At 47.4% G+C, this 22,876-nt stretch overlaps 1 protein-coding gene across 1 annotated transcript in view; it reads left to right on the top strand.

Annotated features, from left to right (window-relative positions):
- Positions 1-4,081: 4,081 nt before the first annotated feature.
- Positions 4,082-22,876, top strand: part of LOC136117590 (serine/arginine repetitive matrix protein 1-like) — a 33,844-nt gene continuing 15,049 nt past the window's right edge. Inside the window, exon 1 of the mRNA XM_070995407.1 lies at positions 4,082-4,165. Within this exon, the coding sequence (XP_070851508.1) occupies positions 4,082-4,165 (84 nt within the window). The remainder of the gene's footprint in view (positions 4,166-22,876) is intronic.

Here is a 22,876-nt window from a genome sequence, read left to right as displayed (position 1 = left end):
GAATTATAACTTTGAAACGGGTATTTTTATAAGAATGTTTCGTATGCTAAAAGTTGAGGTATCTCGTTAGAGCCGTTTTTTGAAAAATCAGGATAAAGGCTACAAAGAATTTAAATAAAAAAAAAAATTTAACCATAATTTTAAAACGGTGGTATTCAGACGAATCGTGCTTATCAGGCGTACATAGTATTTCGAAATACCTTTCTAACGACTTATAGCACAAGCCTGCAGCTTCAATAGTTCACAAGTTACGGGTATAGAAAATTTAGCTATTTATTGCTGTTTTTTCGCCAAACTAGCTAGTTTATCCAAAAGTAGTAGAAATAATGTTTCTCATATTGACCTGTTTAACATCGCCTTTAGTTTCCAGGATCTTCAAATGGTGTTTGGACTCGAACAAAATAAGGGCAATGCTCAGGCAGTGTAGGATGCTCTGAACTGGGAAATGTGGCCATATTTGTTGATTCATAACTTTGAAACGGGTATTTAAATAAGAATTTTTCGTATGCCAAACGTTTTTCGTCAAACTAGCTAGTTTATCCAAAAGTAATAGAAATAATGTTTCATATATTGAGGTGTTTAACATCTCCTTGAATTTCCAGGACCTTCAAATGGAGTTTGGACTCGCACAAAATAAGGGCAATGCTCAGGCAGTGTAGGATGCTCTGAACTGGTAAGTGTGGCCATTTTTGTTGATTCATAACTTTGAAACGGGTATTTTTATAAGAATGTTTCGTATGCCAAAAGTTGATATATCTCGTTAGAGCCGTTTTTAAAAAATCAGAAAAAAGGCTAAGAAAATCAAAATTAAAAAAAACTTTGGACCATTATTATTAAACGGTGGTATCTAGACAGATCGTGTTTAAAAGGCGTACCTAGTATTTCGAAATACCTTTCTAACGACGTATAGCACAAACCTGTAGCTTCAATAGTTCACAAGTTACGGGTATACAAAATGTAGCTATTTATAGCTGTTTTCTCGCCAAACCAGCTAGTTTTTCTAAAAGTGGTAGAACTAAAGTTTCTTATATTGAGCTGTTTAACATCGTCTAGAATTTGCAGGACTCTAAAATAACGTTTTGGAACAAACTGACAAACAAAATAAAATTTTAATTTTGAGAGGACGCCGAATATTTTTTTTTGCGTATTACTTTTGAAAGGAGCATCCGATTTTGACAGTTGAGAAGTCATTTGACGCGTATTCTTATTGAGAATACAACTAGGTTGATAGCGGGAAAAAATTATCACCACCGGCCCCAACAGATCAAATTTACCAAATTTGAACATTTACGCAATTCTTTTAGTTTTTGCAATACCTTTCGATTGATGTATCACTTGAAACGATTATTGTAGATTTTCATTTTTGCGTGTATATATAGTAGTCGCCTTCGCACACCCTCCTTGTGCGCTTCGTCACTACGTGGACTACCGTCCACAGTGATATCCGTAAAGTAATCTTTCCCAAAAATTAACATTTTACTAACCTGCCTGCCATACATTCTATCTCCTTGTTGCTTGCTGAAACTGACCAACTTATTGTGCTCGGTGACTTTAATCTTTCCAATATTTCTGGGTTGGAGAGTATGGACTCATTGGCAATGATCCCTAGGATGCAACATGATTTTATTGATAGTCTTGTTGAACTATCTTTGCAGCAAGTTCACAGGATTCCCAATCATATTGGTCGTCTTCTTGACTTAATCTTTGTTGTTGATACTAGCGTTGCTGAAGTTAGTCGCATTCCGCCACTATCTTTACGTGAAGATTGTTATCATCCTACCCTTCAGCTCTGTATCAATGGATTTTTTAACAATCCTAGGACTGATTACACTAAACTAGTGGAGTCTTTACCGACAGTAAGCTGGTCCTATCTAGTTGACCTTTCTGGTGATGATGCAGTTGGGTACTTTTATGATGTCCTTTACCGTCTATTTTATGAACATGTCCCTCTTTTCTCCGTGAAGAATTCTTACAGCTCTTCATGGTTTACCCGTTAACTAGCTTATCTAAAGAATAGAAAAACCAGACTTTTTAAACGGTTTAAAATATTCGGCTTGCAGTCAGACTTCACCAAATATAGCTCAGCTAAGGCGAAATTTCTCCAGTACAATTCTGACTGTTACAAAAATTAGCTATCTCGTTGTAAGCGTGATTTCAAACGAAATCCTAAACTTTTTTTCTTTCGTCAATTCTAAACGGAAATCTAACTGCTTCCCTCCTTTTTTTTTCTTAATAATAATGTACCATCTGATGATAATGATATTTCCAACTTATTCGTAATATGCAATAATGCAAAATTGTTAATAATAAAGATTATCCATTTGAACCAGTGATTAATGTACGAGTATGTGTTGTTCTTCAGAGTCTTGATACTCTCACGCTCTCATTTTCACCGGATCGTGACAGAATACCAAGTTGCATACTCAGGAATTGTTCATCCTATCTTGCTCTTCCCCTAACATTGACATTTAATCAGTCCCTAAGTCAAAGTAGAACTCCATCCATATGGAAGATATCCTTTATTGTCCTCTTATTTAAAAAAGGGAACAAGTCCGATATCCCAAATTATCTTGTTATTGCTAAACTCAGTCCTATTCCTAAACTTTTCCAAAAAAAATTTTTACCTGTCAGTTGCAGCATTGTTGCCGGTCTATTATTTCACCTTGTCAGCATGGCTTCACTAGATGTCGCTCTACTTCTACAAACCTACTTGAATTTACGAGTTTAATTACTAGTGGTTTTCTGACACATCATCAAACTGATGTGATTTATACCGATTTCTCTAAAGCTTTTGATTCAGTGAACCATAGGATTCTTATTTATAAATTGTCCCTTTTAGGTTTTCCACCCAACCTACTAGAGTGGATACTTTCCTACATTTCTAAAAGAACTCAAATGGTCTGTTTTAATAATAAAATTTCCAAAATAATTATTGTTACTTCTGGAGTGCCACGGGTAGCCACCTGGGACCTTTACTTTTTGGCTTAATGATCTACCTTATGACATAAAATCGTCAACTGTTTTAATGTATGCAGATGATGTCATGCTATGTTTGTCCATGTGTTTACCTAATTCATATAATGACCTTCAATTAGATCTTGATTGTTTGTATACGTGGTGCATGATTAACATGTTGAATTTGAACTATTCTAAATGTAACTTTATGACCTTTTATCGTTGTAATCCATCTCTGTATTCTTATTCTATCGGAAATAACGCCCTTGAATATTTTTCAGGATCTTGGCGTTCTATTTGATCATAAACTTAGTTTTAAAGACCATATATCTACTATAACTAACAAAGCCAGAAGTCTCCTGGCGTTTATAAAGCGCTGGTCAAGGGGGTTTGATGATCCATACACAACAAAGCTTTTGTATGTTTCTCTTGTTCGTCCGTCAATGGAATATTGCTCGTGTGTATGGTCACCTCAAATTAGCTGTTACCAAAATATGTTAGAGTCCGTTCAAAAACAATGCCTGTTATTTGCTTTGAGAGGATTAAACTGGGACAGGACTTCGATTGCCCTTTTATCATGCGAGGTTGCGCCTGCTGGACTTACCAACCCTGAACCATCGTAGAAAGTGCTATGGATTTATGTTTTTGCATACATTAATTAATGGTGATGTCGACTCTCCCTTCCTTCTTAGTTCCCTCAACTGGAATGTACCCTGTAGAACAGTTCGTCGTTTTCGCCCGTTGTCCCTGCCAATTTGTAGATCCAACTATGCCCTTCATGATCCTTTTCAGGTTCCTTGTGACGACTATATTGCACTGTGTGACGTCTTACTGTTTGATAGCCCTAATGCAACTATTTTCTATCTTTCAATAATTTGTAAATTTCTATGTTACTAGCCATTCTATGTGAGCATGTATTTTAAACTGTCTATTGTTATGTCGTCTTTTTCCATGTCCGCGATTTCGTTTACTTGCCCAAATCGGTTTAGCGCTCCGCGCGTAACAAGCATTGCTTGGTGTCGTAAGGGCCACTTATTTGTACTTACCATAGTGCATCAACGTCCAAGAATACGTGGAATACGAAATAAACCTGCTTCGAGAAAACGACGCGCGAATGAGCCTAAACATGGCACTTTCGCCAATTAGCATTCCGGATTTCAATGGCGAGTGTCTAGACTGGCCACGGTTCCATGACCTCTTTGTGGAATCGGTACATAGTAAACCATATTCGGCCAGTCAAAAACAACATATTCTACAGAGTTCGCTTCGTGGCGAAGCGAGAAACGTCTTGACAGACACAGCCTTCTCACAGGGTGGCAATGACGACACCTAATTGCGATTAAAGGCCAGGTACCATAACGGAAAAATACTAGTATTCTCCGCCATAGAAAAAATTATTGACCATAAGCCTTTAGACGGTTCCTCGCGCCAACTAAGGGCCTTACATGACACTATAAAAAACTCAATAAGTACTCTTAAAACCTCGATGTCAGCAAAAAATCCTGGGATCCAATCCCGTGTTTATTATCAGAAGAAACCTAGACCAGCAGTCTCTAGCTGCTCTAAAAAATTCAGTGGATGCACCAACGGAAATTACAACGTTAAGGAGTGTACTGACGTTTATTGAGCGGCGCGCTTGCATGCTGGAGACGATAAGCGCTCAAGCTACAGCAACTCTCCACCATCAGTCAGTTCACAAAGAAGAGAGCTGTAAGATTTGTCACCTAGGACAACAAGTTCTTAGAGCAAATAGCCGTGTCCAGCAAATGGACCCCAAAGCACGGCGCCAAGCCATTATTCAAGTAGGAGCATCCACAAATTGTTTGTCTACCGCTCATAAGGTTGAAAACTGTGGATCACCGGCCACTTGTCGAGTCTGCCAGCAACGGCATCAATCACTTGTACACCAAGGACCCACCAGCAATTCAGTGGCCGTCACAGAAACCATTGCAGGCTACAACAACCCTAGAGGATATACTCTGCTTGCGACCGCCAAGGTATCATTACAAGGGCCAACCGGTCAACTAAAAACATGTCGTGCTATAATAGAAGATGGATCATAGGTAAATCTTAGCTCAAGGAGGGTGGCAGATCTGCTTTCTCTTAAGGAAATGTCGTCACCAATTGAAATATCTGGAATCGTAAGAAAAACAACAACAGCAATCGGATCAATACTAAGGCTCGCATCATGTACATCAAGTTTTAAAACACTAGTAGAGGTATTTATTATTCCCACAGTCATTACAGACCAACCGTCAGTACCGATTGCAACCGATCTTAATAACCGGTGAACTTCTTGAACTAGGACCTAATAAACCTTTGGCCCAAAGCACAAGGCTTGGTTATGTATTCACAGGTTTTCGCGATAATAAAAAACCTCATCTGATACGGAAATCAACCCTTTTCCGGTAGAAGACAGAGATGATTTTGCAGGACCGAACGCTGCTTATGAGCCAACGATAGATAAAAACCCGATGAATGATAATCAATTTGATATAGAAGAAAGCAAACGGCAGAATGAGATTTCACTCGATGAAGAAGGGATTTATTTAACGAACTTAGCATTGATGGATCATAAAATAAATGAGCCTGTAGATATATACAGTCAATCAAGAACTAGCGACACTGACTCGTCCGATCGAGAATCAACCGCTACATAGAATGGTTCATTGCACCTGACTGAACTTGCCAAATGATCAAGTTCTACGTGGGCTTTCTATACAATTCGGCCAAGGGCTGACCGACATCACCCCTCAATGGGGGGAAAATGTGCGTACCCAAAGTGCTCAACATGACCACACCCAACAAATCAAGCAGTAGCAAAGTTGGGAACAGTACCAGGCGCTCAGTAGCACCCACAGCATATGAGGATTGCTGATCAGCATATTACATGTCGCACTAACTCACCGACTCAACGGCACACTGACCCGCCAATGCAGTCAGCACATGTTGCAGTATCAGTACCAGGCGCTCAGTAGCACCCACTGCAGATGCGAATTGCTGATCAGCATATTATAAGTCTCACTAACTCACCGTCTCACCGACTCAACGACACACTGACCCGCCAATGCAGTGAGCACATTTTGCAGTTTCAGCCAAGCCAACTTCGCAAACTGCTACTCTTGTGTTCCGATTAAAAGGAGGCGAAAGATCGGGTTAAGATTTAATGTCCGGCTCTGTATAGCTGTGGTATTTTTCGTATGTTAGAGTGTACATAATAGCAGAGAATATCGTGGCTGTGACGGTTGAGGTTCATCTAGCTGGATTGGTGCTGGTACTTCATTGGAAGCTTGGGTGGATTGGAGAGGCTGTGATGGGCTAGATGGCTGCTGTTCTTCATGCCTTGGGCTTGGCGGCGTTGTTGAATTGGAAGTGTCGGGCATCCACCAAAATGGAGTGTTGTCATCTTTGGAGCTGCTACTGAGGTCATCGTGATCAGATCTCGGCTTAATCTGATTTATGTGGCGCTTAATAAAGCCTGTGGATGCTCGAAGAATAAATACCATACGGCCTTTGGACCGATCGATGACAGCTTTTATCCACTTTTCTCCCCTGGAGTAATTTTTGGCAAATACTTTTTTGGTTCGATGTGCTGGCTTTCAGTTTGTTTTTAAAAAAATTGACTTAAGATCGTACGCACAGGGTGACCATGTAGAAGTTCTGCAGGACTTTTTCCTTCCGACTTTTGGGTGAAACGATACGAACTAAGGTATTTCGTAACGGCTGTTTTTACAGAATGGCCGTCTTTTATGTTTTTGCCGACAGAAGTTTTAAAAGTTTGGACGAAGCGCTCAGCAAGTCCATTTGATGCTGGGTGAAAAGGAGCTGTATGCTTCCATGTTGAAGACAAAATTCCTTAAAGGCTTCTGCAGTGAGTTGCGGTCCATTATCACTGACAATTGTTTTGGGGTATCCCTCAATTTCAAATATAACCGTGAGCGCTGATATTGTATTTGCAGTTGTAGTTGACGACATTTGGGTTATAAACGGGAACTGAGAATAAGCATCGACGCATATAGCCACATTGGGCCAAATATAGGACCCGCAAAGTCGATGGGTATCCTTTCCCAGGCACTTGTAGCTTTTGGCCAGCTTTGAAACTCTTTTACCGGGGCTGGGTTGCCTACCTTGCAAACGGTGGAACTCTTAGTTAGTTGTGCTATGTATATACTCTCTGCAAAATGGTATCGCTTTTTACACTATCGTTGATGATATCGGCATTTATTGGACAGAATATATCGATGATGTTATAGCATTCCTCTTCCTTATCGAAAAGGGGATCTGAGCTTATAGGAAGACGTGAGAGTGCTTCTGCGTTTCCATGAGCTGTGGTTGAGCGATATTTAATATCAAATTGTAAGCCATCAATATTATAGCTGGAGTCTGTTTGAAGTCATTGTTGACAAATGCTTAGGTTAGGTAGGAGTGGTTGGAGACTAGGTATTAGTCCCCTCACTTAGGCCACAATGGGCCCCTTGTGATACCACATGATCTCTGAAAGATCCGTTTCCCTAGCTCATGGGTTATCTGCAAGAAACATAATAGTTTTTGAATGCTGACGTCCTGAATGGCCGCAAGATTCGGAAGTGTGTAGCTACCTAGGGTTTGAAAGCGCTTTAGGTTATGCGCTGGGCAGAAGCATAGGAGGTTTTCGATGCTCTCCTCTTCGTCTATCTGTTTGCAGCTGCGGCAGAAGTCGTGGTTACTTAGACCCAGCCTTAGCGCATGATTCCCTATAGGACAGTGGCCCGTGAGGGCATTTAGGAGAGTGGAGATGTCCTCCCTGCTACATTGTAGGAGAGTTTTTGTTCTTTTCGAGTTGTAGTTTGGCCATGTGAGTCTAGAATTGTGGCATGTTGCGATTGAGTTCCAACGGTTGTTGGAGAGTGTATACAATCTCTGCCTGAGATGGAGCTTGCAGGTAGCCATGGGCATACCTACCGTGTCCTTATCACGAAGGATATCGGCGGTTGTCCCCTGTCTTGCTAGCTCGTTTGCTATGCAGTTGCCCTCAATATTTCGGTGTCCAGGCACACAGATGAGGTTGATTCTCAGATGAGTGGCCATCTCGTTAAGAGATTTGCGGCATTCAGAGATTGTTTTTGAGCTCGTTGTGTAGGAGTCGAGGGCCCTGAGGGCTGCTTGACTATCCGAGAAGAAGAAGATATCTATGTCTTGATGTACAGACGTGTTCAGGTGGGTAGTGACTTCCTGAATTGCCATCACTTCCGCTTGGAAGACACTACAGTGGTCTGGTAGGCGGAATGAGACTTTTATGTCTAGTTCGGGGGAAAAGACTCCCCCACCTGTTTGGGAGTTAAGCTTGGAGCCGTCCGTGTATATGTTGACGGCGTTTACGAATTGATGTTGTCCCAGTCTGTACGGGTGGGTATATAGTTCTTGTATCTTCTTTCGAAATTGACTATGGGTGGGACGTAGTCTGTATTGCGTGGTAGGGGTGAATGTTTTGATAGGATATTGGAGTGACCCGTGGGGCCTGTTGTCCATGCCGCTGCTTCACGGAGCCTCAGCGCTGTTGCAGATGCCCAGCTTTTGGCAAGTAGGTCCAGGGGTTGGAGATCGAGAATTGTGTTTAGTGCCTCAGTGGCGGAAGTGCGAAGCGCCCCACTGATGCAGAGCTCTACGCTTCTTTGGATCTTGTGAAGGATCCGGAGGTTGCAGTTCTTATCTAGAGAAGGCCACCAAACGATGTTTCCGTAGAGGAGAATGGGCCTGACTATTGCGGTATATAGCCAGTGAACTATCATGGGGGAGAAACCCCACTTCCTCCCTATGGCTTTTTTACAAGCGAAGAGGGCTATGGCCGCTTTGCGTGTGCGATCTGTCCAGAGGAGCTTTTTGTCAAGGATGACACCTAGGTACTTTGCTTGGTTGTTAAAGGTTAGGCGCGATTGGTGTAGTTTTGGGGGAACTAGAATTGGTAGCTTATACTTCCTTGTAAAAATAACTAGTTCGGTCTTTTCTGGGATAACTCCCAGTCCACAGCCAGCCGTCCACCGGGAGAGGGTGGATACGGCTGTCTCCATTAGTTTGCAGAGGGTTTGCGGGAATTTGCCCTGCAGTAGGATAACCACGTCATCCGCGTAGGCTACCACTTTTGTGCCCGCCTCTTCTAGAAGTGATAGCAGTTTGTTGACCACTAAAACCCATAGAAGAGGTGAGAGTACGCCACCTTGTGGGGTTCCTCTGCTGACGTTCCTGGTCGAGTGGGCCGATCCCATAGTGGAGTACACTACTCTGCTGGTTAGCATGGTGTGTATGAGTCCCACTATGGGCCGCTCAATGCCCAGTTCAGTCAGAGCACCAGTAATCGCCGTTGGGGTGACGTTGTTAAAGGCGCCTTCTATGTCTAGAAACGCTGCAAGAGAGTATTCCTTATTGCGGAAACCTCTCTCTATACTGTACACTAGAGAGTGGAGGGCGGTATCGGTTGATCTACCCTTACGGTACGCATGCTGTGCGTCAGAGAGCAGGCTATGGTCGATGGTTAGTCTGATATGGGTGTCAATTAGCCTTTCCAGGGTCTTTAACAAGAAGGAAGAGAGACTAATCGGGCGGAAGTCCTTTGGGTTGGTGTGGGAGGGCTTGCCGGCTTTCGGTATAAAAATTACCTCAAATGCCATAAATTCTTTCGCTGCATCGTCTAACTCCATTTGTAAGTATGCGTCTTTGAGGTCAATTTTGGAGAAACGCGTGCCATGACGAATTTTGTGTAACAAAGACGAAGAATTGACGCCTTGCTTGAAATCGCCGCAGATTCGTAGTGCTCCACCTGGCTTCGGTGCTAGTACTATTGGCGATGCCCAGTTGCTAAATTTTATGGGTTTCCAAATACCTGCTTCTATGAAACGCTGCGCTTCCTCCTTGAACTTATCCAATTGGGCAAACGGAATTTGCCTGCTTTTGTAGAACTTTGGTACGGAGTTGGGTTTAAGATAAATGCTTGCCTTAAAGTTTTGAAAAGTTTTAAAGTTTATCCGGCTCAAATACCTCCTTGTACCTCTGGCCAAGATCTGTCAATTGAGTCTCCTGCTTTTCAGTGACGTTTGCAATTTGCTGAATTTCAAAACTAAATGTTTTAAACAAATCCAAGCCGAACAGATTATTGGAGTTCTCCACATTAGCCTCAATTATCACCACATTTGCCAATTTGTTGCCACACTTTCCTACAGTGTGTAGCTTACCCAGTACAGGAATTTGTTGTTGGCCAAATGCGTGCAAGATTCGATCGCACTTCTGCAGCGTCGGGCTGTTTAGCTTTTTGTAGGTATTGACGTTCAATACTGACACCGTTGCACCAGAATCCATTTGGAAGGATACGATTGTATTGAAGAGCTCCACTTCAATCACAGTTTTGTTTCCTTCAAACTTGACCAAGCTGGAAACGTTTTAAATTGTTTGAATTGACTCTGCGTTTTTGTTTCGTGTTTTTTGTTCATCGGTGTCTTTTTTGCCTTTGCACTGCTTGGATAAGCAAACGACAGCTATGTGCCCCTTTCTGGCACATTTGTGGCAAATTGCCTCCCGAAACTTGCAATTTTCACGAGAATGAGAGTGACCGGATATCGGCGGTTGTCCCCTGTCTTGCTAGCTCGTTTGCTATGCAGTTGCCCTCAATATTTCGGTGTCCAGGCACACAGATGAGGTTGATTCTCAGATGAGTGGCCATCTCGATAAGAGATTTGCGGCATTCAGAGATTGTTTTTGAGCTCGTTGTGTAGGAGTCGAGGGCCCTGAGGGCTGCTTGACTATCCGAGAAGATCAAGATATCTATGTCTTGATGTACAGACGTGTTCAGGTGGGTAGTGGCTTCCTGAATTGCCATCACTTCCGCTTGGAAGACACTACAGTGGTCTGGTAGGCGGAATGAGACTTTTATGTCTAGTTCCCAGTACAGGAATTTGTTGTTGGCCAAATGCGTGCCAGATTCGATCGCACTTCTGCAGCGTCGGGCTGTTTAGCTTTTTGTAGGTATTGACATTCAATACTGACACCGGTGCACCAGAATCCATTTGGAAGGATACGATTGTATTGAAGAGCTCCACTTCAATAACAGTTTTGTTTCCTTCAAACTTGACCAAGCTGGAAACGTTTTAAATTGTTTGAATTGACTCTGCGTTTTTGTTTCGGGTTTTTTGTTGATCGGTGTCTTTTTTGCCTTTGCACTGCTTGGATAAGCAAACGACAGCTATGTGCCAATTTCTGGCACATTTGTGGCAAATTGCCTCCCGAAACTTGCAATTTTCACGAGAATGAGAGTGACCGCAGCCAGAGCACGATTTTAAAGAAGTCTTGCCGCCTTTATCATCAGAAAAATAGCGTTTTTTGATGATTTGATTTTTGTGTGTATACTGCGTTTGAATCAAGAGCTCTCTTCTCGCGCTCTTTGATTACTGCAACTGTCTTTGTTGTTGCCTCGTAAGTTTCGGCAATTGAGAAAACGTCTTCGAGCGACGGCTGAAACTTCTGCAAGGCGGCTGTGCAAATTGCATCGAATGGAGTGTGCACAATTAATTGATCGCGGATCATTTTATTAACGTAATTAAATGAACACCCATCGGATTGGCAATAAATTGACACTCTCTAGCAATGCCACGTAGATCGGCGATCCATTCCTTATGTGTCTGTGAGTCCCGCATCTGACGTTTGAAGAATTAATACCGTGCAGCAACAATATGAAGCTTCTGCTTGAAATGTTCTGTTAGTTTTCCCGTTATTTGTTCATATGTCTGCTGGTCCAAGTTTACTCTACCAAACAGATTTTTTACAAGCTCAAATATGTGAGTGCCTGCCCACGATAGAAAATACGCTTTTTTCCTATCTGCTACTTGCAGATTTCGTGATTATGATACATATCAGCTACCATAATCATAATTCCCTGACCTTCTTTAAAATAAATCTTGTTTCACTAATCATTACACTAAGCTTCCGTGTTCAAAGTAGTATTTAAGCATGTATCAAATGAAGAATAATCAGTTATCAACGCAACTCATAACTCCGCGGTTCTACTTCCTACCTCTGGGAGTAGGGCTCGTAATGCACTATCTCCACTAGCAGCTAACCGCGTTAGCTCAACCTTAGCGCAGTTCCCACCAAAGGCTGAACCTCTGACTGGTGAGAAGACCCGTTAAGTTCACTACATCCACCCGCCCTGGAAAACATAGCTCATCCAGCTTCACAGGATACGCTTCGACATCCAGCGTCACAGGGTCGTCAGCCTAATCCAGCTTCACAGGATACGCTTCGTCTCTCAGCGTCACCGGATACTCAGCTTCATCCAGCTTTGCAGGATACTCAGCTTAATCCAGCTTCACAGGACTCACAACTTCATCCAGCTTCACAGTATACGCTTCTTCTTCCAGCGTCACAGGAACGTCGGCTTCATCCAGCTTCACAGGATACTCAGCTTCATCCAGCTTCACAGGATACGCTTCTCATCCAGCGTCACAGGATCAGCTTAATCCAGCTCCACAGGATACTCAGCTTCATCCAGCTTCACAAAATACGCTTCTTCATCTAGCGTCACAGGATCGTCAGGTTAATCCAGCTTCACAGGATACTCAGCTTCACCCAGCTTCGCAGGATACGCTTCTTCATCCAGCATCACAGGATCGTCAGCTTAATCCAGCTTCACAGGATACCGAGCTTCATCCAGCTTCACAGGATGCTCAGCTTCATCCAGCTTCAGAAGATACTCAGCTTTATCCAGCCTCACATGATAAGCTTCTTATCCAGCGTCACAGGATCGTCAGCTTAATCCAGCTTCACAGGATACTCAGCTTCATCCAGCTTCGCAGAATACTCAGCTTAATCCAGCGTCACAGGAACGTCAGCTTCATCCAGCTTCACAGGATACGCTTCTTCTTCCAGCGTCACAGGAACATCAGCTTCATCCAGTTTCACAAGACACACAGCTTTATCCGGCTTCAAGGGATTCTTTTTTCCCAAGACAAGAGGAAGCAAGCCACACAAAAATGGATTTACACAATCGATTACTAGACAACCAAAATGAGGTACAAGCTTAGATCCAACAGCTCATAAAGAATTATTGCAAGGATTCGGTCGAACGACGCCACCGAGACGGCTATTATTCAGGTAAGCTAAATCAGCTAAACGATCTCTGGCAGCAGTTTTGCGACCTAGATGAAGAAGTCCAACAAGCGGCATTACCTACTGGAACTGAGTACTCTTCAGGACTTATGGAGCTGGTCGAAAAATATCAGAAAATCTTTCAGGACAACATGCTGACTGGAAGCGGGCTTCCGAAAGCCCCCAGACGAACCTCGGCCAACATCAGATCATAACAGGAGATCAAGTCGAAGGAGACTCCGCAATTGAAACGGTGATCCGACAGTTGCAGAGAAGATGCAACGAATTGGAATCATCATTAACATTAGCCTCGAATGCCCAAGACACAAGAAGAAGAAGAGGGTGGCAATGACGACACCTAATTGCGATTAAAGGCCAGGTACCAAATCGGAAAAATACTAGTAATCTCCGCCATAGAAAAAATTATTGACCATAAGCCTTTAGACGGCTCCTCGCGCCAACTAAGGGCCTTACATGACACTATAAAAAACTCAATAAGTACTCTTATAACCTCGATGTCAGCAAAAAATCGTGGGATCCAATCCCGTGTTTCTTATCAGAAGAAACCTAGACCAGCAGTCTCTAGCTGCTCTAAAAATTCAGCGGATGCACCAACGGAAATTACAACTGTGAGGAGTTGAATAACTCCCCACAAATAGATGCAGTAGCAGATGGCCGGCCGCTTACCAGATACGCGGCGAATTCGCGTAGTAACGGCGCGGCGAGGAGAACGAGAGAGTTTGGAGACCAAGGGTGGAGATCGAGAGAGTTTGGAGACCAACGAAAGAGAGCGAGAGAGTTTGGAGACCAATGAAGGAGAGCGAGAGAGTTTGGAGACCAAGGATGGAGATCGAGAGAGAATGGAGACTTCGCGGGCAGAGCAAGAGTGCCGTATGCAAAAGGGGATAACGGAACTCCACCGGACTTTGGACTCTCCCGTGAACTTTGGACCGGGAGAGGAAGTGCCACATCTCGGCAGTGGAGCGGCACACAGGCGTGCCACAAGCGGCACGGGAATCAGCGGAACGGCAGCAGTGGGCGGAACATCTATTGGAAGCGGTACATAAAGGACAAGTGGGTCATCCAGGAGGCACGAACTTTGGACCCAGAGTGGAGAGATCCTTGCTTGGAGGCCCTATATAAGGCCGCAGAGCGCTGGCAGCTGGATCAGTCGATCACGAGGAGTCAAACCTTCAAGATCAATTAAAGTACCAAATAAACAGTCAGTCAAGCAAATAATCTACGAGGGAGTTACAACCAAGCGAGTCGTCGGAAGCAGCGCCGTGGGAAGCATACAAGGAGCAAGATCGCCACGTCGAGACGTTCGGGATTAGGACATCAGGAATCTCCGAATTGAGACACAGGTGGCTGAGTTCTGAAAGGCATCACGCGGCTAAGTCAAGGCGTTTGTTTTCTAACTTTGTCACGACCACACCCTGGCGAGTCGCCCGGCGGGTCTGTCAGAGACAAGCAAAAGAGTCCTACGACGAAGAGCCGTCAGCTTGGGGAGGAAAGTTGTCTGCGACCCAGCGTACCTTGCCCGACCAAGCAGGACCTGGCGTGACGGACGAGCGGTAGATCGATTTGCGGTTTCAAGAGGCGGCAGCCTGGAGAGCCCTGCGATTACCGGCGAAGTTCCCGAGCAGCGACCGCCCAGCTCCCCGAGCGCCAGAACAACGAGATACTGGTCAGAAGACAGCGCAGAGGACATCGACAGCGACGCCAGCAGACATTTCCGGCAGCCACGTTACCATCGCCGCGCGGAGCTCATTGGGGGCGCAGGAGCGTCGCGGACGTCACGCATTAGGGTGAAGCCGGGTGGAACGTTCGTCTGCGCTAGGCGTAAAGCGAAGTGAACCGCTAGACAGCCTCCGGGCGGCAGCCTTGACTGTCAGCGCGAACTGAGCAAGAACCTAGCGGGACCGTCCGGGACAGAGCAAGGGACAGGTATTGCCTCGAAAGGCGTCAGCCTGGAGAGCAAGGCTTGTTCACCCTAGTCTGAGAACGGTGACGCTTCCCTAAGCCCACAAGGCCGAACTCTCTGCGGGTCTAAGGCGCAACAAGCGACCCCGAGGCAACGCGTCGGCAAGCAGGCAGAGGCGGCCACTACGAGCGTCCCGAGACCCATGATCCAGAGGAGGACGAGTCAACGCGTCGAGGAGCCAGAAAGAGGAGCGCCAGCAGCCGGCGGAACCAGAGCCAAGAGATACCGAAGCCAGCCCAGCCACACACCCGCTGTACTAATGCCACGAGAATAAATCCCACTGTTACCATTTGAAACCTTTGTTTTCTCACTGATCTATGGGCAATCACGTCATATAAATTTGGTGGGACGAACGCACAATCTTCTGAGCTAGCCGCACGAATCTCGTAGCGAGCAGACATACAAAAATCAGTTCGTTACATCTGGCGCCCAACGTGATTGTCCCAACAGTGAGAACAGCACAGTAAAAATGGGAAAGAAGTGGATTTACCGCCTCAAGAAGGAAGACTTCGCCCATGTCGCACAGAGGCTCAATGTCGCCCTGGAGGGCAGGCTAGACGACATGAGGAAGGCACTATCGGAATACTACTCCGAAACAGAGAATGATCCACAACTCGTCGACATCTGGGCCGAGCTAGAGGCGACATACTACGACAGAGCCGGCCCAAGCATTACGTTAACGAACGCTGAAGGGGACAACCTGGTGGCAAGCCTGAGCGTTGACAACATACAGAAAGAGGCCCACAGGAGAGAATCAAGCCAAGAAAAGAAAGCAGCAGCGCTGATCCCGAGACCAAGCCAGTCGGACTATGCAAAGGTCGCTAAGCAGGTCCGCGAATGGTCGTTCAGGTTCGACGGGGCGGAAAAACCATTCGAGTTCCTGGAGCAGGTAGAATGGTCCGCCAACACGTACGGTTTGGAGCTTGATATGATCCCTCGAGCGATGCCGGAGTTGCTAAAAGGAAGGGCCTTGAAATGGTTCATCGCCAACAATAAGCAATGGAGAACATGGGCAGAATTCATTGAAAGCTTCCACACATATTTCCTGCCAAGAGACTTCTTCACCAGGCTGGCGGACCAGGTCCGGCAAAGGAAGCAAGGCTTCAGCGAGTCGTTCAAGGACTACATGATCGACATGCAGACGATGGTGAGGCCACTTAACTATTCTACGAAAGAGACGTTAAGGGTCATTAAAGAGAACTGCACCCCAAGCCTACGAATGTTCTTAAGAGCATACAAAGTGTCGGACCTGGACACGCTAATGATCCTAGCCGATGAGTACGAAGAACTTGAAAAGGAACGGGAAGTCTTCGCACAGGAGAACAAGTTCTCAAAGACAAAGTCGGCGTCACCAACACAGGTGACATGCAGGAGATGTGAGGAGGAAGATAACCAGGACACACGAGGAAACGACCAATGGTCACCGCCACACCAAGCCAGACGACAGCAGGCAACAGACGCACCAAGCGGAGGCCAGGAGAGCGAGAGAGTTTGGAGACCAATGAAGGAGAGCGAGAGAGTTTGGAGACCAAGGATGGAGATCGAGAGAGAATGGAGACTTCGCGGGCAGAGCAAGAGTGCCGTATGCAAAAGGGGATAACGGAACTCCACCGGACTTTGGACTCTCCCGTGAACTTTGGACCGGGAGAGGAAGTGCCACATCTCGGCAGTGGAGCGGCACACAGGCGTGCCACAAGCGGCACGGGAATCAGCGGAACGGCAGCAGTGGGCGGAACATCTATTGGAAGCGGTACATAAAGGACAAGTGGGTCATCCAGGAGGCACGAACTTTGGACCCAGAGTGGAGAGATCCTTGCTTGGAGGCCCTATATAAGGCCGCAGAGCGCTGGCAGCTGGATCAGTCGATCACGAGGAGTCAAACCTTCAAGATCAATTAAAGTACCAAATAAACAGTCAGTCAAGCAAATAATCTACGAGGGAGTTACAACCAAGCGAGTCGTCGGAAGCAGCGCCGTGGGAAGCATACAAGGAGCAAGATCGCCACGTCGAGACGTTCGGGATTAGGACATCAGGAATCTCCGAATTGAGACACAGGTGGCTGAGTTCTGAAAGGCATCACGCGGCTAAGTCAAGGCGTTTGTTTTCTAACTTTGTCACGACCACACCCTGGCGAGTCGCCCGGCGGGTCTGTCAGAGACAAGCAAAAGAGTCCTACGACGAAGAGCCGTCAGCTTGGGGAGGAAAGTTGTCTGCGACCCAGCGTACCTTGCCCGACCAAGCAGGACCTGGCGTGACGGACGAGCGGTAGATCGATTTGCGGTTTCAAGAGGCGGCAGCCTGGAGAGCCCTGCGATTACCGGCGAAGTTCCCGAGCAGCGACCGCCCAGCTCCCCGAGCGCCAGAACAACGAGATACTGGTCAGAAGACAGCGCAGAGGACATCGACAGCGACGCCAGCAGACATTTCCGGCAGCCACGTTACCATCGCCGCGCGGAGCTCATTGGGGGCGCAGGAGCGTCGCGGACGTCACGCATTAGGGTGAAGCCGGGTGGAACGTTCGTCTGCGCTAGGCGTAAAGCGAAGTGAACCGCTAGACAGCCTCCGGGCGGCAGCCTTGACTGTCAGCGCGAACTGAGCAAGAACCTAGCGGGACCGTCCGGGACAGAGCAAGGGACAGGTATTGCCTCGAAAGGCGTCAGCCTGGAGAGCAAGGCTTGTTCACCCTAGTCTGAGAACGGTGACGCTTCCCTAAGCCCACAAGGCCGAACTCTCTGCGGGTCTAAGGCGCAACAAGCGACCCCGAGGCAACGCGTCGGCAAGCAGGCAGAGGCGGCCACTACGAGCGTCCCGAGACCCAGGATCCAGAGGAGGACGAGTCAACGCGTCGAGGAGCCAGAAAGAGGAGCGCCAGCAGCCGGCGGAACCAGAGCCAAGAGATACCGAAGCCAGCCCAGCCACACACCCGCTGTACTAATGCCACGAGAATAAATCCCACTGTTACCATTTGAAACCTTTGTTTTCTCACTGATCTATGGGCAATCACGTCATATAAATTTGGTGGGACGAACGCACAATCTTCTGAGCTAGCCGCACGAATCTCGTAGCGAGCAGACATACAAAAATCAGTTCGTTACATCTGGCGCCCAACGTGATTGTCCCAACAGTGAGAACAGCACAGTAAAAATGGGAAAGAAGTGGATTTACCGCCTCAAGAAGGAAGACTTCGCCCATGTCGCACAGAGGCTCAATGTCGCCCTGGAGGGCAGGCTAGACGACATGAGGAAGGCACTATCGGAATACTACTCCGAAACAGAGAATGATCCACAACTCGTCGACATCTGGGCCGAGCTAGAGGCGACATACTACGACAGAGCCGGCCCAAGCATTACGTTAACGAACGCTGAAGGGGACAACCTGGTGGCAAGCCTGAGCGTTGACAACATACAGAAAGAGGCCCACAGGAGAGAATCAAGCCAAGAAAAGAAAGCAGCAGCGCTGATCCCGAGACCAAGCCAGTCGGACTATGCAAAGGTCGCTAAGCAGGTCCGCGAATGGTCGTTCAGGTTCGACGGGGCGGAAAAACCATTCGAGTTCCTGGAGCAGGTAGAATGGTCCGCCAACACGTACGGTTTGGAGCTTGATATGATCCCTCGAGCGATGCCGGAGTTGCTAAAAGGAAGGGCCTTGAAATGGTTCATCGCCAACAATAAGCAATGGAGAACATGGGCAGAATTCATTGAAAGCTTCCACACATATTTCCTGCCAAGAGACTTCTTCACCAGGCTGGCGGACCAGGTCCGGCAAAGGAAGCAAGGCTTCAGCGAGTCGTTCAAGGACTACATGATCGACATGCAGACGATGGTGAGGCCACTTAACTATTCTACGAAAGAGACGTTAAGGGTCATTAAAGAGAACTGCACCCCAAGCCTACGAATGTTCTTAAGAGCATACAAAGTGTCGGACCTGGACACGCTAATGATCCTAGCCGATGAGTACGAAGAACTTGAAAAGGAACGGGAAGTCTTCGCACAGGAGAACAAGTTCTCAAAGACAAAGTCGGCGTCACCAACACAGGTGACATGCAGGAGATGTGAGGAGGAAGATAACCAGGACACACGAGGAAACGACCAATGGTCACCGCCACACCAAGCCAGACGACAGCAGGCAACAGACGCACCAAGCGGAGGCCAGGAGAGCGAGAGAGTTTGGAGACCAATGAAGGAGAGCGAGAGAGTTTGGAGACCAAGGATGGAGATCGAGAGAGAATGGAGACTTCGCGGGCAGAGCAAGAGTGCCGTATGCAAAAGGGGATAACGGAACTCCACCGGACTTTGGACTCTCCCGTGAACTTTGGACCGGGAGAGGAAGTGCCACATCTCGGCAGTGGAGCGGCACACAGGCGTGCCACAAGCGGCACGGGAATCAGCGGAACGGCAGCAGTGGGCGGAACATCTATTGGAAGCGGTACATAAAGGACAAGTGGTTCATCCAGGAGGCACGAACTTTGGACCCAGAGTGGAGAGATCCTTGCTTGGAGGCCCTATATAAGGCCGCAGAGCGCTGGCAGCTGGATCAGTCGATCACGAGGAGTCAAACCTTCAAGATCAATTAAAGTACCAAATAAACAGTCAGTCAAGCAAATAATCTACGAGGGAGTTACAACCAAGCGAGTCGTCGGAAGCAGCGCCGTGGGAAGCATACAAGGAGCAAGATCGCCACGTCGAGACGTTCGGGATTAGGACATCAGGAATCTCCGAATTGAGACACAGGTGGCTGAGTTCTGAAAGGCATCACGCGGCTAAGTCAAGGCGTTTGTTTTCTAACTTTGTCACGACCACACCCTGGCGAGTCGCCCGGCGGGTCTGTCAGAGACAAGCAAAAGAGTCCTACGACGAAGAGCCGTCAGCTTGGGGAGGAAAGTTGTCTGCGACCCAGCGTACCTTGCCCGACCAAGCAGGACCTGGCGTGACGGACGAGCGGTAGATCGATTTGCGGTTTCAAGAGGCGGCAGCCTGGAGAGCCCTGCGATTACCGGCGAAGTTCCCGAGCAGCGACCGCCCAGCTCCCCGAGCGCCAGAACAACGAGATACTGGTCAGAAGACAGCGCAGAGGACATCGACAGCGACGCCAGCAGACATTTCCGGCAGCCACGTTACCATCGCCGCGCGGAGCTCATTGGGGGCGCAGGAGCGTCGCGGACGTCACGCATTAGGGTGAAGCCGGGTGGAACGTTCGTCTGCGCTAGGCGTAAAGCGAAGTGAACCGCTAGACAGCCTCCGGGCGGCAGCCTTGACTGTCAGCGCGAACTGAGCAAGAACCTAGCGGGACTGTCCGGGACAGAGCAAGGGACAGGTATTGCCTCGAAAGGCGTCAGCCTGGAGAGCAAGGCTTGTTCACCCTAGTCTGAGAACGGTGACGCTTCCCTAAGCCCACAAGGCCGAACTCTCTGCGGGTCTAAGGCGCAACAAGCGACCCCGAGGCAACGCGTCGGCAAGCAGGCAGAGGCGGCCACTACGAGCGTCCCGAGACCCAGGATCCAGAGGAGGACGAGTCAACGCGTCGAGGAGCCAGAAAGAGGAGCGCCAGCAGCCGGCGGAACCAGAGCCAAGAGATACCGAAGCCAGCCCAGCCACACACCCGCTGTACTAATGCCACGAGAATAAATCCCACTGTTACCATTTGAAACCTTTGTTTTCTCACTGATCTATGGGCAATCACGTCATATAAATTTGGTGGGACGAACGCACAATCTTCTGAGCTAGCCGCACGAATCTCGTAGCGAGCAGACATACAAAAATCAGTTCGTTACATCTGGCGCCCAACGTGATTGTCCCAACAGTGAGAACAGCACAGTAAAAATGGGAAAGAAGTGGATTTACCGCCTCAAGAAGGAAGACTTCGCCCATGTCGCACAGAGGCTCAATGTCGCCCTGGAGGGCAGGCTAGACGACATGAGGAAGGCACTATCGGAATACTACTCCGAAACAGAGAATGATCCACAACTCGTCGACATCTGGGCCGAGCTAGAGGCGACATACTACGACAGAGCCGGCCCAAGCATTACGTTAACGAACGCTGAAGGGGACAACCTGGTGGCAAGCCTGAGCGTTGACAACATACAGAAAGAGGCCCACAGGAGAGAATCAAGCCAAGAAAAGAAAGCAGCAGCGCTGATCCCGAGACCAAGCCAGTCGGACTATGCAAAGGTCGCTAAGCAGGTCCGCGAATGGTCGTTCAGGTTCGACGGGGCGGAAAAACCATTCGAGTTCCTGAGCAGGTAGAATGGTCCGCCAACACGTACGGTTTGGAGCTTGATATGATCCCTCGAGCGATGCCGGAGTTGCTAAAAGGAAGGGCCTTGAAATGGTTCATCGCCAACAATAAGCAATGGAGAACATGGGCAGAATTCATTGAAAGCTTCCACACATATTTCCTGCCAAGAGACTTCTTCACCAGGCTGGCGGACCAGGTCCGGCAAAGGAAGCAAGGCTTCAGCGAGTCGTTCAAGGACTACATGATCGACATGCAGACGATGGTGAGGCCACTTAACTATTCTACGAAAGAGACGTTAAGGGTCATTAAAGAGAACTGCACCCCAAGCCTACGAATGTTCTTAAGAGCATACAAAGTGTCGGACCTGGACACGCTAATGATCCTAGCCGATGAGTACGAAGAACTTGAAAAGGAACGGGAAGTCTTCGCACAGGAGAACAAGTTCTCAAAGACAAAGTCGGCGTCACCAACACAGGTGACATGCAGGAGATGTGAGGAGGAAGATAACCAGGACACACGAGAAAACGACCAATGGTCACCGCCACACCAAGCCAGACGACAGCAGGCAACAGACGCACCAAGCGGAGGCCATTGGGCACCACCCCCACAGCAACAGAGACAGCCAAACAATACCTTGTGGAGGCCGCCAAGCAACACACAGAGGCCACAAGATGCCACCCATATCACAGACCCGCAGGAGGCCTGTCGGAAATGCGGTGGGAAATGGCCAGCGATCTCAGCCGCAGAGAGGCGAGCGGGGATCGCACAATGCCACCTCTCCAAACTAACGGGCGAGCTAATCGAGGAGGAGCAGCAGTTGTCCGCAGCTGTGATGATTGGTGGGAAAAGCTACAAAGCCACAATCGACACCGGAGCAACGGCAAGCTTCGTTAGCGAAGGATTGGCGGACAATATCGCTGCTCTAGGAAAGATTACAAGGACGAGACGGCAAGTTAGGTTGGCAGATGGAAGGTGCGGCGGAATTAATGCGCAGCTCGAGGTGGAGGTCAAATTCGGCAACAAACAAGTGACCATGAGCCTGTTGATTTTACCCGGGGTAGTGGATCCATTAGTGTTGGGATGGAACTTCCTGAAACAAGTCGGAACCGAGATAAGGTGTGCTGGACACGAAATAATAATACCAGCCAGGAACCGACACAATGGATGGCTCGAGGAGAAGCTATCAGTAGCAGTCGTTCAACAAGTAAACGAGTTGGACGATACTACAGCGTTCCTTGAAACAGAGCTGGCAGACTTCAGCACAATGTCGGGAACATCGAATATGGCAGAACACCAGATAAAACTGAAGGACGACAAGCCAATCAAGCAGAGATACTACCCAAAGAACCCAAAAATTCAAGGGAAAATCAACGCAGAGGTGGACGAGCTTCTCCAAATGGGGTTCATAGAGCATTCAAAGAGCCCATACAGCTCCCCCATCGTGATGGTGAAAAAGAAGACAGGCAAGTGGAGACTGTGTGTCGACTTCAGGCAGATCAACGCGAAGTCAGTGAAGGATGCCTACCCAATGCCCCGCACAAACTACATCCTAGATCAACTAAGAGAAGCGCGGTACATCAGCAGTTTGGACCT

This window comes from Drosophila suzukii, chromosome 3 (genome assembly GCF_043229965.1).
Source record: "Drosophila suzukii chromosome 3, CBGP_Dsuzu_IsoJpt1.0, whole genome shotgun sequence".
Classification (NCBI taxonomy): Eukaryota; Metazoa; Arthropoda; class Insecta; order Diptera; family Drosophilidae; genus Drosophila; species Drosophila suzukii.
The sequence above is the reverse complement of the archived record's forward strand: the minus strand, read 5'-3'. Positions and strand labels throughout refer to the sequence as shown.